The sequence below is a fragment of the Labeo rohita genome, chromosome 22 (genome assembly GCF_022985175.1).
Source record: "Labeo rohita strain BAU-BD-2019 chromosome 22, IGBB_LRoh.1.0, whole genome shotgun sequence".
NCBI lineage: Eukaryota > Metazoa > Chordata > Actinopteri > Cypriniformes > Cyprinidae > Labeo > Labeo rohita.
Window position 1 is genome coordinate 33,204,776 of NC_066890.1, and position 13,499 is coordinate 33,218,274.

General features: G+C 28.2%; 1 protein-coding gene across 3 annotated transcripts in view; it reads left to right on the plus strand.

Annotated features, from left to right (window-relative positions):
* Positions 1–13,499, plus strand: part of eps15l1a (epidermal growth factor receptor pathway substrate 15-like 1a) — a 40,753-nt gene that overhangs the window by 6,598 nt on the left and 20,656 nt on the right. For all 3 annotated transcript variants that reach the window (XM_051094427.1, XM_051094428.1, XM_051094429.1), the window contains exons 11-19: positions 77–233; positions 1,764–1,826; positions 2,376–2,461; positions 6,568–6,640; positions 8,758–8,919; positions 9,000–9,197; positions 9,392–9,556; positions 11,717–11,822; positions 12,030–12,080. In XM_051094427.1, the coding sequence (XP_050950384.1) occupies positions 77–233; positions 1,764–1,826; positions 2,376–2,461; positions 6,568–6,640; positions 8,758–8,919; positions 9,000–9,197; positions 9,392–9,556; positions 11,717–11,822; positions 12,030–12,080 (1,061 nt within the window). The remainder of the gene's footprint in view (positions 1–76; positions 234–1,763; positions 1,827–2,375; positions 2,462–6,567; positions 6,641–8,757; positions 8,920–8,999; positions 9,198–9,391; positions 9,557–11,716; positions 11,823–12,029; positions 12,081–13,499) is intronic.

Sequence of the window (13,499 nt, forward strand, 5' to 3'; positions counted from 1 at the left end):
TTGTCAGCACTTTTGTTTTTCTTCACTTTCCTGTTGTGATTGGCACACTCATCACTTCCTCTGTTGTTTTTGTCAGGGCTTTGGCGGACACCAGGCAAATGGGCAAACTCACACGCGAGCAGTTCTCCTTAGCCATGCATCTCATTCAGCAGAAAGTCAGCAAAGGCGTGGACCCTCCGCAATCTCTGACTCCGGACATGATCCCACCGTCCGAACGCGGCACCCCGGGACCTGTAAGTCACGTTAGCACGCTTATTACCACACAATTCAATAAATTCATCCTGGGCTTCTGCACCTGTCTGAGAGGTTGTAAGTTTGAATCCCGAAGGAAGTTCAATCCCAGAGGAGGTCCAGGATGACTGTCCATGTAATGAGTGTGCTGTGATATTAAATATTAGCTTTATCTACAAAATGATTTTAATGAAATGTCAGGGTTATTGTTAAAAATAAAACGATTTTATAAAACGATTAAAAAACCGTTTTTGTTCATTTAAATAAAGCTGAAATAATATTTAAATATAAATGCAAACAGCAAATTAAAAAAAAAAAACTAACTGAAATCAGTTAAAGTTAAGTTGAAAACCTAAAAAATACTCCTAAACATACATGCATAAAGAAAAAAATAAACAAAAAATGTTACATTTTTTAAGTATTTTGTTTAATATTTAATATCCCCTAAACCATTTTATAAAACATTTAAAAAAATGTTTTTGTTAATTTAAATGAAGCTGAAATAAAGTAAATAAGATTTAATATTAATACAAACATTAGATAAAAAAGTTAAACTTGAATGAAAGATTGAATTTTTGCCTTGGCAGGCAACTAAGTGAAATCAAATAAGCTTAAGTTGAAAACCTAAAAATGTCTCATATTAAACTGAAATTAAACATACATACATAAAATATTTTTTTTATTTTTTATTTTTTTAATATTTAGTTTTATATTTAATATCAATAATAATGGAAAATTTAAATTTTGCCTTTGCAGGCAACTAACTGAAATAAAATAAGCTTAAGCTGAAATAAAGTGAAAAGAAGTGTAATATTTCTTATATTTAGTTAAATATTTAATGTCCCATCAAACATTTTATAAACAAAAAAGTGTTTTTGTTCATTTAAATAAAGCTGAAATAAAATAAATATAAATACAAACATTAGATTAAAAAAACGTAAACTTGAATGAAAAAAATAATATTTTACCTTAGCAGGCAGCTAAATGAAATAAAATAAGCTTAAGTTGAAATGCCAAATATTACTACTAATAAACGGAAATTGAACATACACACAAAGAAAAGAAAACAACAACAAAAAATTATATTAATTTAATATTTAATATCCCAGAATTATTTTTTTATTTAAAAAAATTAAAAAGTGTTTTTGTTAATTTAAATAAAGCTGAAATAAAATTAACTTTAAATACAAACATTAGATAAAAAAACTAAAATCTAAAGTTGAATGAAAAAACACAATTTTGCCTTGGCAGTCAACTTATTTTTTTATGTTTTTTTTTTTTTTTTTGTTCACCCTATGTTGTATGTTTTCAGATTGTCATTTCTGATTATTTACATTGGTAAATAATCAGAAATGACAATCTGATAATATTTCAGTACATAAAAATGAATAATGATCACTGTGAGCTGTTGCAATATTGCTTATTAAAATGAAATCGCTGCCTACTATCCAGATCTACAGTTGCTTTAAAAGTGTCATATGAAGCCGCACACCATATTGTCCCTCATTTGAATTGCTTCCTGTGTTTTTCAGAGTCTGTCGGGTTATATGACACCAGTGGGCTCTGACATGGCTGCGCTGACCGAGATGCGCCGGGTAAACAGTCTCTTTCTTTCTCCTATTTTGTTTTGTTTCAACTTCAGTATGATTTTTTGTATTTCTACAGTTAGGATGTCAAACCCTAGACGTTTAGTAGATACAAACAATACATCAAGAGAGCCACTGACATCTTATCACAAGCACATCTGATAAAAAATATCGCAAATCTTACCAAACAATCTTCTGTTCCTTTCCATCCACATTTCAATGCTGCTGATGTATTATGCTGTTATCACTGGCTATAATCAGGCAATAATGTTCAAGTTATGGGTAGGTAATGTTTGGAAAAAGCCTGAACAAATGCTTTCGATGGTCTGTTAGCCGAGACGTTGAGTTGAAAAGCATTTGTGAGAGATCCAGTGCTGTGAAATGGTGCCGTGTCTTGACTTCCCCATGTTTTGAACGTCAGAGGTGGAAGACAAGCTGGTCTCTGCTCCCGTGTGGTGGCTCCTTGGTGTTCTCTACCCTTCTGTTTGTGTGGTGCTGTGCTTATGTGTGGCTCACATGCAGCAGGACTGACTTTATGTGCTGGACCCCTTCATACAGGACAGCTCCAGCTCCGTGGGTTCAGGCGAATTCACCGGGATTAAAGAACTGGACGATATAAGTCAGGAGATCGCTCACCTGCAGAGGTAATGCAATACACTGGCATTTGAATTCACGAGACTTTAATTTTTTTTTCTTGACTAAAATTAAAACCATAAACAATAAATTCTGTTAAACAATAAAAGAAAAACTTGATAAAATAGTACAATAACTAAAACTGAAATGAAAATTAAACTATATAGACAGATTAAAAAATAATAAAAATGGAAAAAACAAACAATTACTAAACCTTTAACAAAAATAAATAATAAAATAATACAAAACAGTAAAACATCTAAAGTTACACTGATATATATCAGTTATACTTTCAGTTTTATATATAAATTAAAAAAAATAAAAAATAAATAAATATATATATATATATATATATTAAATGAAAAATACTGAATGAAAAAATGTGAGCAATACTGAGTTAGTGTGTTCTGTGTATTTACAAAAATTACTTTTATTGTTAAAAAAAATCAATGAAAACAACAACAACAAAAAAAATCATCTAGTTGCTAAGGCAGTATTTTTTTTTTTTTTTAAACATTTTTATTTAGTTTAACTTAATGTAATAGAATAACTGTTATAATATATATATGTATATGTGTATATATATGTATGTGTGTGTATATATATATATATATATATATATGTGTTACGTGTTTGATGTTTAAAAGGGATGATAGCGTAACATTTAGGTGAGACAATAGCTGATGAGCGTGAGGCAGATCAAAAGATGACAACAACAGAGTACGTTTAAAGTATTTACTTTGGTAAAAGTTGCGTTATGAGTGTACAATTAAATAAATGAAAAGAGAAAGATATTAATACAAATAACAAAAGAAAAAGATGTGAGTGTCACCCAAATCAAAGAAAATAAACAACACAAAACAGCCTTACGTCTAACCTCTAAACTAATTAGAAAAAAAAGAACAAGAAAAGAAAACCGAAATCTTCAGCGTATACGACGCCCTAACTAAACTCAATTAAGCTAAAAAAGCAGAAGTACAACAGTGGCGTGACACACACAAACCTAAACTAACAACGTACAAACTAAACTAATCAAAAGAGCAAAAAACAAGCAAAGTCATGGCAGATGACTAATTATTCGAGTTGTCAAAAAGGGGCATTTAGGATTAACTCAACGCCCAGAAATCCAGGTGTATTCTTAACTTTAAACTTGGCATGTGATTCTAACGCCATACGGACAGAGATCTCGCTCTAGAGTCGATACAAGTCAATAGCCAAAAACAAACCTATAAATAAATCAAAGTACACTGCACAAAGCATTACTTCAAAAATCAGGAAACTTTAAACATTCAAAAACACACAAGACTGACTGCTGACCGCGTGGAGCACAAGGTACGCTGGCGTGGCGCACACACACGCTCTGAGCTCGAGGCCTCAAATGCAGCCGGCAAATCAGTGGATTGGCAACGTGATGACGTCATAACGATGACTGACAGCCTGGTCAGCCAATAAACACAGACCTAGAAATGAGCAAGAAATAATACAGAGAGATGGGGAAGTGATGAGAAAAACGAAATATACACAAAAGCACACGTGGAACGTAACAATATGTATATGTATATGTATATATATATATGTGTGTGTGTGTGTGTAGAATGTATATAATGTATATGTACATAGACATTTATACCTATTTACTAATAATTTACTAATCATATTACACATAATTTCTTTTTTTTTTAAGTTTGGGGTCAGTAAAACATTTTTAAAGTTACAGAAAATGCTTTTTTTAAACTTAAGATTCAACAAAGAATCCTGAAAAATACTGTGTAACATGCTTTATACAAAAATTTGAACGACACTGAGTCTGTATCATGGTTATAATAGTTACTAAAACCATAAAAAAATAAATTAATAAATAAAAATATAAAACCTTAAACTTATTTTATTTCACCTATATTTATTTATTTTATTTATTTTATTTAGTTTAACTTGATATAATAGAATAACTAAAACTGAAATTAAATTGAATAGAAACTACATAGACATTTACAAAACAAAAACAAAAAATAATGTAAATTATAATATATACACATACGTACATACATACAAAGTTTAAACTAACTACAATTTAATAATGGTACACATAACATTTTTTTTTAAGTTTAGGGTTGTGTTTAGGGCGATTACAAGTGACAGTACAGATGTATAATATCACAAATAATAGCTGTTTTTGAAATTTAATTATTTATAGAAGAAAAAAAAAAAACCTAAAAAAAATAAAAATAATAATAATTAAATGAAAATTAAATTAAATAAGAACTTTAAAAATGTATAATTTAAAATAAAATGTAATAAAATATTTTTACTGCTTTTTTGCTCTTTATATTCATCAGAGAAACCTAAAAAATACTGAAAAAAAAGCTGTCAAGCTTTATACAAAAATATGAACAATGCTAAGTGTGTACCATGGTCATTACAATAACTAAAACTAAATTAATTAATTAATTAAAAACAATATTCTATATTTTTAATTTAGTTTAACTTGATGTAATAGAATAACTACAAATAAAAATGAAATTTAAATGAATATAAACTATATAGACACATTTTTAAAAAAATTATAATTATAAAATTGCAAAAACACAACAAAATTACTAAACCTTTAACTGAAATTACTGTCTAAATTGTGTTAATAAAAAATGTTAAAAAACCTATAAAACTATAGTGTGTGTATACACTGCCCTCCAAAATTTTGGAAACACTCCTGGCAAAGTGTGGTTTTGGATGATATCAGCATAAACCCTTATCATTTTTTGGTGCAAATACATTAAAGTAACTTGACATTATCAATGAAGACCAGCAATAATACTTTTCATTTTGATTGCATAATAATGGCAATATATACATGTCAAAGTCAGACATGCCCCTTTGCCAGCTGTGATGCCTGGTTACTGGTTTAAACTTACCAGGTTTTTAAAAGATTTTTGGGTCAGCACACCTTAATAGCTTCCACAGTTGATTGCCAAATAAGTTTAGAATACAATGAATTTAGGCCCAGATCATGCAGAGCTGTAATAGCTGCTAATGCTGGATATTTTGATGAATCATTTTTTCTGTGTATAAACTGTTTATGTAATAACATATATTTTCGTAGTTTGTGTTGTCCCTTATTAGTACAAAATTATCACAAATTAAAAATGATTCATGCCAATACTGTCCAAAACCCCACCTTTCTAGGGCGTTTCCAAATTTTTGGAGGGCAGTGTATATACATATACATACACATACACGCATATATATATATACTGTATATAATAGCTATTAAAATGTAAATAAATGATATACATATATATAAAAACACAAAATTCATAAAAAATATAAATCTATACTATATATATATATATATATTATTATAACTTTTAAGTATATTATAAAAATCTTAAAATATATATCAAATATTTCGATTTTTTAATGTGTTTTTCAGCTTGTGGAAACAAGCATTCACAGAGTCTTAATAACTGTTTGTCCATGTGTCAAAATGTAAATCCCTTTGTCTTAATTTTTAAAGTGTGTGAATATTTATTTAAGTTTTTTATTTATTTTGTAATTCTTTTAGGTTGGATTCAGCTTGTTTTAAAGACTGGACTTTTTTATGTTAATGCAGTTTCCGTTTTTGGTTTATTTTGAGGAGGTGCAGAATTTTTGTCTGGATTTTTTTTCTTCTCCAGTCTTCATTGTCCATTTCTCTCGTTGGCCCACCCCGCCAAGTCTAGCATATTTGTCCTTTTCCGAACAGTTCCCTTATAGATGGCCCTGAACTGACTCTAATGCTAACATCCACCCTTCAAAGAAAGCGGAAAGGTACCTGCGAGCTCTTGGTGGTGGATGAGTTTCCCTCTCCCTAGCAAATCCCTCTTCCCCTCTTCACAGTGTTCGTTTAACGTGTGTGTTTTCTTTACGAAATCTCTTGTTTCACTTGCTTATTCATGCTGCCTCAGCACTCTTGCTTTCACACACTGGGATACACTCAGGTAAAACCTTCTCTTGGCTGTCACGGTTTTTGTTTTATGTGTGTGACAGATTTTGTGCGTGGAGGAGGCAGGTATGAGGGATGTTTTCTTGTTGCCAATAGATGGTAAAGGACTTTGTGTCTTTTGTTTTATTATTTCAACAGAGAGAAATACACTTTGGAACAAGACATTAGAGAAACAGAAGAAGCCATCAGACACAAAACCACAGAGGTTCAGGTAAACCTGGCAGTGCTATTATTATTATTATTATTATTATTATTATTATAAACATATTTCTAATATATTTAAAATATGTATTTAAAGGATTATTGCTATAAAAATAATTGTCATAATTTTAAGAATGTTGTTAAAAAAATGTGTTATTATTATATAATTATATGAATTATAAAATGTATATATTTATGTTTGAGTGTATTTTATTTTTATTACTAGCCTTTAATAAGAAATATTAAAAATAAAATGTTTAAAGGATTATAAACATGTAAATACATTTAAATATATTTCAAATATTATATAATTTACAATTACAATTATATAGATAATTGTGCTATTTTTTGTATTATAATTATGTAACTATACTTAATAACTACACTTATTAATAATTTATTATTGTGTAAAATAAGTATTGTTAATATTTAAAAATGCATTCATAAATATATTGATATAATATACTAAAACCTACGTTTATTATTTCAATTATAAAAAATGTAAGTATTCATGTTTAAATGTATTTTATTTTTATTATTAGTCTATGATAAATGTTTATTATAAAGTATACTTGAAGGATTATTGACATTTAAGTAAATAGGTTTAAATATACAAATCTTATAGAATTTATAATTAGAGTTATAGAGATAATTGTATTATTCTTTGTAATGTAATTATAAAATATCCTTTAAAATATAGTGTTATTAATATGTAAAATATTAAGCATTATTATTATTATTATGTAAAAATACATTCATAAATATGTTAATGTAATATACTAGAAAATAACTGTTATTATTTGTAGTAGAATCATAGTTACTGTAATTATATTAAATGTAGAATACATGTAGTATATTATATTAATTATAAACATTTATGTATTAATGTGTTTTATTTTTTATTATTCACCTATGATAAATATGGTCATTATAAAATGTATTTCAAGGATTATTAACACATTTATGATTTACAATTATTTGTTTTAAATGTATTTTATTTTTATTATTTATCTATGGTAAATATGTTCATTCTAAAATATACTTAAAGGATTATTAATGTATTTATGAAAATACATTTAAATGTATTACAAATATTATATTAATTAGAAATACAATTATATAGGTCATTGTCTTATTGTATTATAATTATTAAACATGTACAATATTAAGTTGTACTAATATTTAAAAACACCTTCATAAATAAATATAAATAATACAAACTATATTGTAAATATTACAAATGAAATGTATTATAAATAATATATATATATATAAAACAATAAAATACAAATATAAAATTTGACATTTAAATAGTAATAATATTTTACATGTAATATATATGTAAAATATATTTATTTTGTTATATTCTATGATAAATATATTAATTAAAATGTGTTTTATGTATTTATTATTATTATTATTATTATAAATATAGTATCAATAATATTAATATTTTTTATAAATATATTTATAACTAGTGTTGACTTTTTATTCTTATTTGTATTATAAATATAAAATAATTCTAATGTTATTAATATTTAAAAGTAAATGCATTAATATTATAAATATATACCAATATTTGACTATTTTTATATTCTATGATAAATATATTAATTAAAATGTATTATTTTTATCATTATTATTATTATTATTATTATTACAAATAATTATAATAAAATAAATAATATTGTTATAAATAGTTTTATGAATATAAATATTTTATAAATAGTATTGACATTTTATTCTTATTTGTATTATAAAAAAATGTAATTCATATTTAAAAGTAAATCTATTAATATAACTATAAACTAATATTTTACTATTGTTATTTGTATTATTAAATTAGAAATATTATTATTATTATTATATAATAGAAAATCTATTTAGAGTTAGTATAATATATTTAAAAGTATTGTACTTGTATTATTGTTCTGTTAAATATATTTCCAAATGTATTTGTCTTAATATTATTAGTATTTTTATTATTAGTATTTTATTCTTAAGAGTAAATATATGTGAAAATTAGTATGAATATATTTGAAAGTATTTGTTTGTTTATTTTTAAATGCACAAGTCATTACAAGTTACGTCGGCTTCATTATTAACTGAATTTGGTTTGATTGACAGGAGATGCAGAACGATCTGGACCGAGAGGCGTCCACCCTCCAGGAGCTAGAGGCGCAGAAGCAGGATGCTCAGGACCGGCTGGAGGAAATGGACCAGCAGAAGGCAAAGCTGGAAGACATGCTCAATGACGTACGACAGAAGTGCCAGGAAGAGTCGCAAATGGTGAGAAACCTTGAGAAGACAATATTACAAGATCCTCAGTGCCAGTAAACATTAAACACATCCAATTTCTTTCTGTTCAGATCTCATCCCTACAGTCCCAGATCCACTCGCAGGAATCTGACCTCCAGAGCCAAGAGGAAGAGCTGGGCCGGGCCAAGGCTGACCTGAACCGTCTGCAGCAGGAGGAAGCTCAGCTAGAGCAGAGTCTACAAGCTGGCAGGATTCAGCTAGAAACCATCATAAAGTCCCTCAAAGCCACACAGGATGAGATCAACCAGGTTGTGCCTTCAGAGCAGTTTATATTCAAACCACTAGGGGCGATGAACACCTAAGGATGTGCCTATTTTTAAATGCATTCATGCAAATATGGTTGCTTGTGGCATTAAAAGGCAGACACCAGAAACTTATGTGTCTAATAATGGCAGAAAAAAAAGTATGTAACGGATCAAACTGACCTGTGTGTATGATGCAGGCCCGGAGCAAACTCTCCCAGATCCAGGACAGCCAACATGAGATCAGTAAGAGCATCGAGCAGTACAGCAGCACTCTGAACGGAACCCACGGGGGCAGCATGACCAACCTGGCCGACATGAGCGAGGGCTTTCCAGAGAAGGAGAACGGCGGTTTTGGGGCTATGGTGAGACATTTTAGGTTGAATTTTAAGCTCCAGTCCGAATGTTGTACTCACAGTGGCAATAAGTGACATTAGATCATGCATGATTGTATATTTACTCTATTTATCTATCTGTCTATCTGTCTATCTATCTATCTATCTATCTATCTATCTATCTATCTATCTATCTATCTATCTATTATTGTACTTATGTTAATGATAAACATGTAAGTATTTCTATTTAAATGTATTTTATTTTATTATTAGCCTATAATAGCTGTTATAAAATATACTTTAAGGATTATTAACATATTTAATTAAATGCATTTAAACATATTATGTTATAATTTATAATTACAGTTATATAGATTATGCTTTGTATTATAATTATACATTTATTTATTAGTAATTTTTTGTATTATTGATATTAAAAATATGAAGTATTATTAATATTTTAAAATGCATTTGTAAATATTATATTAACGTAATATACTAAAACAGATAATATTTTATTTGTATAATAACTATCATGGTTATTGTAATTATATTAAATGTAGAAAGCATTTAGTATATAAAATACAAATATAAAAATGTGTAACATTTAAATATTACTATAATATTTTACATGCCATATATTATATTTTTTATAATATATAAGATTATTTCTTTATTTAATTTTATATTCAGTGGTGAATACATTAATTAAAATATAGTTGAAGTGTTGAAATATTTAGAAGTAATTTAGAAGTTTTTTTAATATATTGCAATAAGTAACATCAACATTTTATTATTTGTAATATAAATAATAAATATTTAGTGCTATTAATATTTAAAAGTTAATACATTTAAAATGTATTTTAATATTTCATATATATATATATATATATATATATTTTTTTTTTTTTTTGTTATATTCTGATAAATACATTAATACATTGTTTTTATATATTAATATATTTAGAAGTAATTTAGAAGTATTTTAATGTATCATTGAAAATATTGACAGTTTATTATTATATATAAACATTAAATATTCATAGTGCTATTAATATTTAAAAATTAATATATTTAAAAGTATATAAAAATATGTATATATGTGTGTGTTTATTTATATATATATATATATATATATATATATATATATATATATGTATATGTATGTATATATATATATATATATATATATATATATATATAACATACATACATATATGTATATATATATGTGTTTATGTTTTGCACAAAGTGTCTGCAAAATGACTAATACTAAATGTAATATTTATATAACTTAAAAAAGGAGAAAATATATACACAAATAAATGTATATTTGTATTATTATTCTTTTAAATGTAATACAACAAAAACACACTTTTGTATATAGTTATGGAATTGGTATTTTTATTTATTTAATATATAAATATTTGTTATATAATTGTTATACAAATAAAAATAATAATACAAAAACATGTATAAAAATAACACAAAATATAAAATCATTATTAAAGATAATAAAAAAAATAGCTATGTAGATATACACCCGCACACACACACTTTACATTGGAACAGGCCTGACTGTTTTTTCTAGTTTAAGTTTAAAACCCAGAGTATTTCTGAACAGTAATGAGTCTCACTCCTCATGTGATTGCGATTGAATTCCTGTTGACATTCTCTGGTTTCTGAGGGAGAACTTTGCTTGCTTTTCTTTCTGAATTATGCCTTGCATGCAAAGGTGCAATTTGGAAACCCAGCACTTTTAACAGAGCTTCTGATGTTATTTGGAACAGCTGAGGTGCTGGCTCAAACTGCAAATTGTAGGCACAAAAGACTGAAATTTAGACTTCGAGCTTCTTATTTCAAATATTTTTTTGTTCTCTGAATTGCTAGTACTTTCCATCTTCTCTCATTTGAGCTAGACATGTTCAGCTGGACCCCTAATATATTGTTGGCCTACTTCTTAGACATCTAGGTTAATAGATGAATCATAATCAACTATAAATGAATCTGACAACATTTCTACAGTGTCTTTGAAAAAGAAAATGCTCTTGCTTTTCAACATAAAACATAAAAATAGGTTCAGACATTGCAAATCAATGTTCTTACCTAAAACCTTCTATATAGGAGAATCAATAAAAGAGTGTGAAACCAAACATCTATGATCAACATGTTTGTTTAACCCCATTACAGGAAGACCCTTTCAAGGTGAAGACTGCTGTGTTCAACAGCGCCCCTCAGGAGATGCACACAGACCCCTTCCAGTCTGAAGACCCATTTAAAACAGACCCATTCAAAGGTAGATCATGTATTTTCTGCTCAAATGTAACACCTCCCTTCCATAGAGATCTAAGGGTCCTGATGTTATACTAACAGTAACTATGTTTGTGTCTACTTTCAAATTCCTGTTTACTGGTATTTGTGTGGCACATTTTTGGAGCCAAGCTTTTGAAGCCTTTGTAATGGCTGCTAAACACATCTCCCACTTTCGTTTTGTTTGTCACAGGTGATCCGTTCCAGAATGACCCGTTCTCAAAGCAGACGTCCACAGCTGCAGGTTTGAGCTTTGAATTTAAAAGTAGAGCTGTCAGGATTCCTCGATTCAGTTTGAGTACTCAATTAACCGTCGAGTAACCGACAAAATAACTGCAGTGACCCATTCCGCAGACGGGAATGCATTACGCTCATTATTAGACCTTTTTCCAAGGCTGCATGATATATTAAACCGATTTAAAAACCACAGTAAAGCATAATGCTATTGTGAATTCACAATCACCATGATTCAATTCAGGTTCAGTATGTGCGCTGTAATTATTTACATGCGTGCAGGTTACTTATCAGAGCAGTAAATAATGCTCCACACAAGCTGTTATCATTTACATGCGTCTCAAACTTCATCTCTGCATATTGCTGTGAGTTTGGGATTATTATAACGTTCATTTAGGAACACAACATACGCCATTTCGTCGGATTTGTTATGTAAATCGTTAAAAAACTTACACAAAGACAGGGGAATACATCATTATCTTTCTAAATATGCTAATTGTTTGTTGCAATTTTAAAATAATAGCTCAAACACTCTGAGTTTACACGTTTTGATGTCCACATATTCAAGAAATTACAGTGGCTGTAGCATTTTCGATAAAACAATTTCAATAAAACCATGATTAATTGCTTTTAATACTTTTAAGTAGGGGTGCAAAATGATTAATCGCAAATAATCGCATTCAAAATAAAAGTTTGTTTACATTCTATATCTGTGTGTACTGTTTGTTTAGTATGTATGTATATATACACATGTATATATTTTAAAAAATATTTGTATGCATATATATTTATACTTTCATATAATTTATATTATGTATAAATATAAATATTATTATTATTATTATTAAAAATCTAAGATTTTTCCTTAATACATGTGTGTGTGTGTATTTATATATACTTAATAAATATACACAATACATACACACATAGTATGTAAATATAAACCTTTATTTTGAATGTGATTATTCGCGATTAATCACAAAACGATTAATCGTGAATAATCGTTTTGCAGCCCTAAATTTAAGTAATTTTAAAGGCTGTTGTTTGCTGAGGTCTATTTGTATTGCCACAAACATTAAATTAATTATAATTACTCGATTAATCGTCAGAATAATCGACCGATTAATCGATTACCAGCCATACTTGGAAGATATCGTCAGTGCACGAGTTTCATGCATCAAATAGTACTGCATTACAAACGGCATTAATGAAAGCATATCTAAAGTAAAACACGGCAGGTGGAAGCACACACTGTCAAGCAATGTGCGCGTGTCTTGCGGCTTTCACACCGAACACGGAAACGGAACGCAAGGGCGGCTTGTTTCTGTGTCGACCAAAGCGCACGTGCCGCGGAGCGCACCACTGGCGTGCAAGCCGCTTCTCACAGAGCAAATTCCGTGCAATGAAGTCCGACACGTCTCTAGCGCTC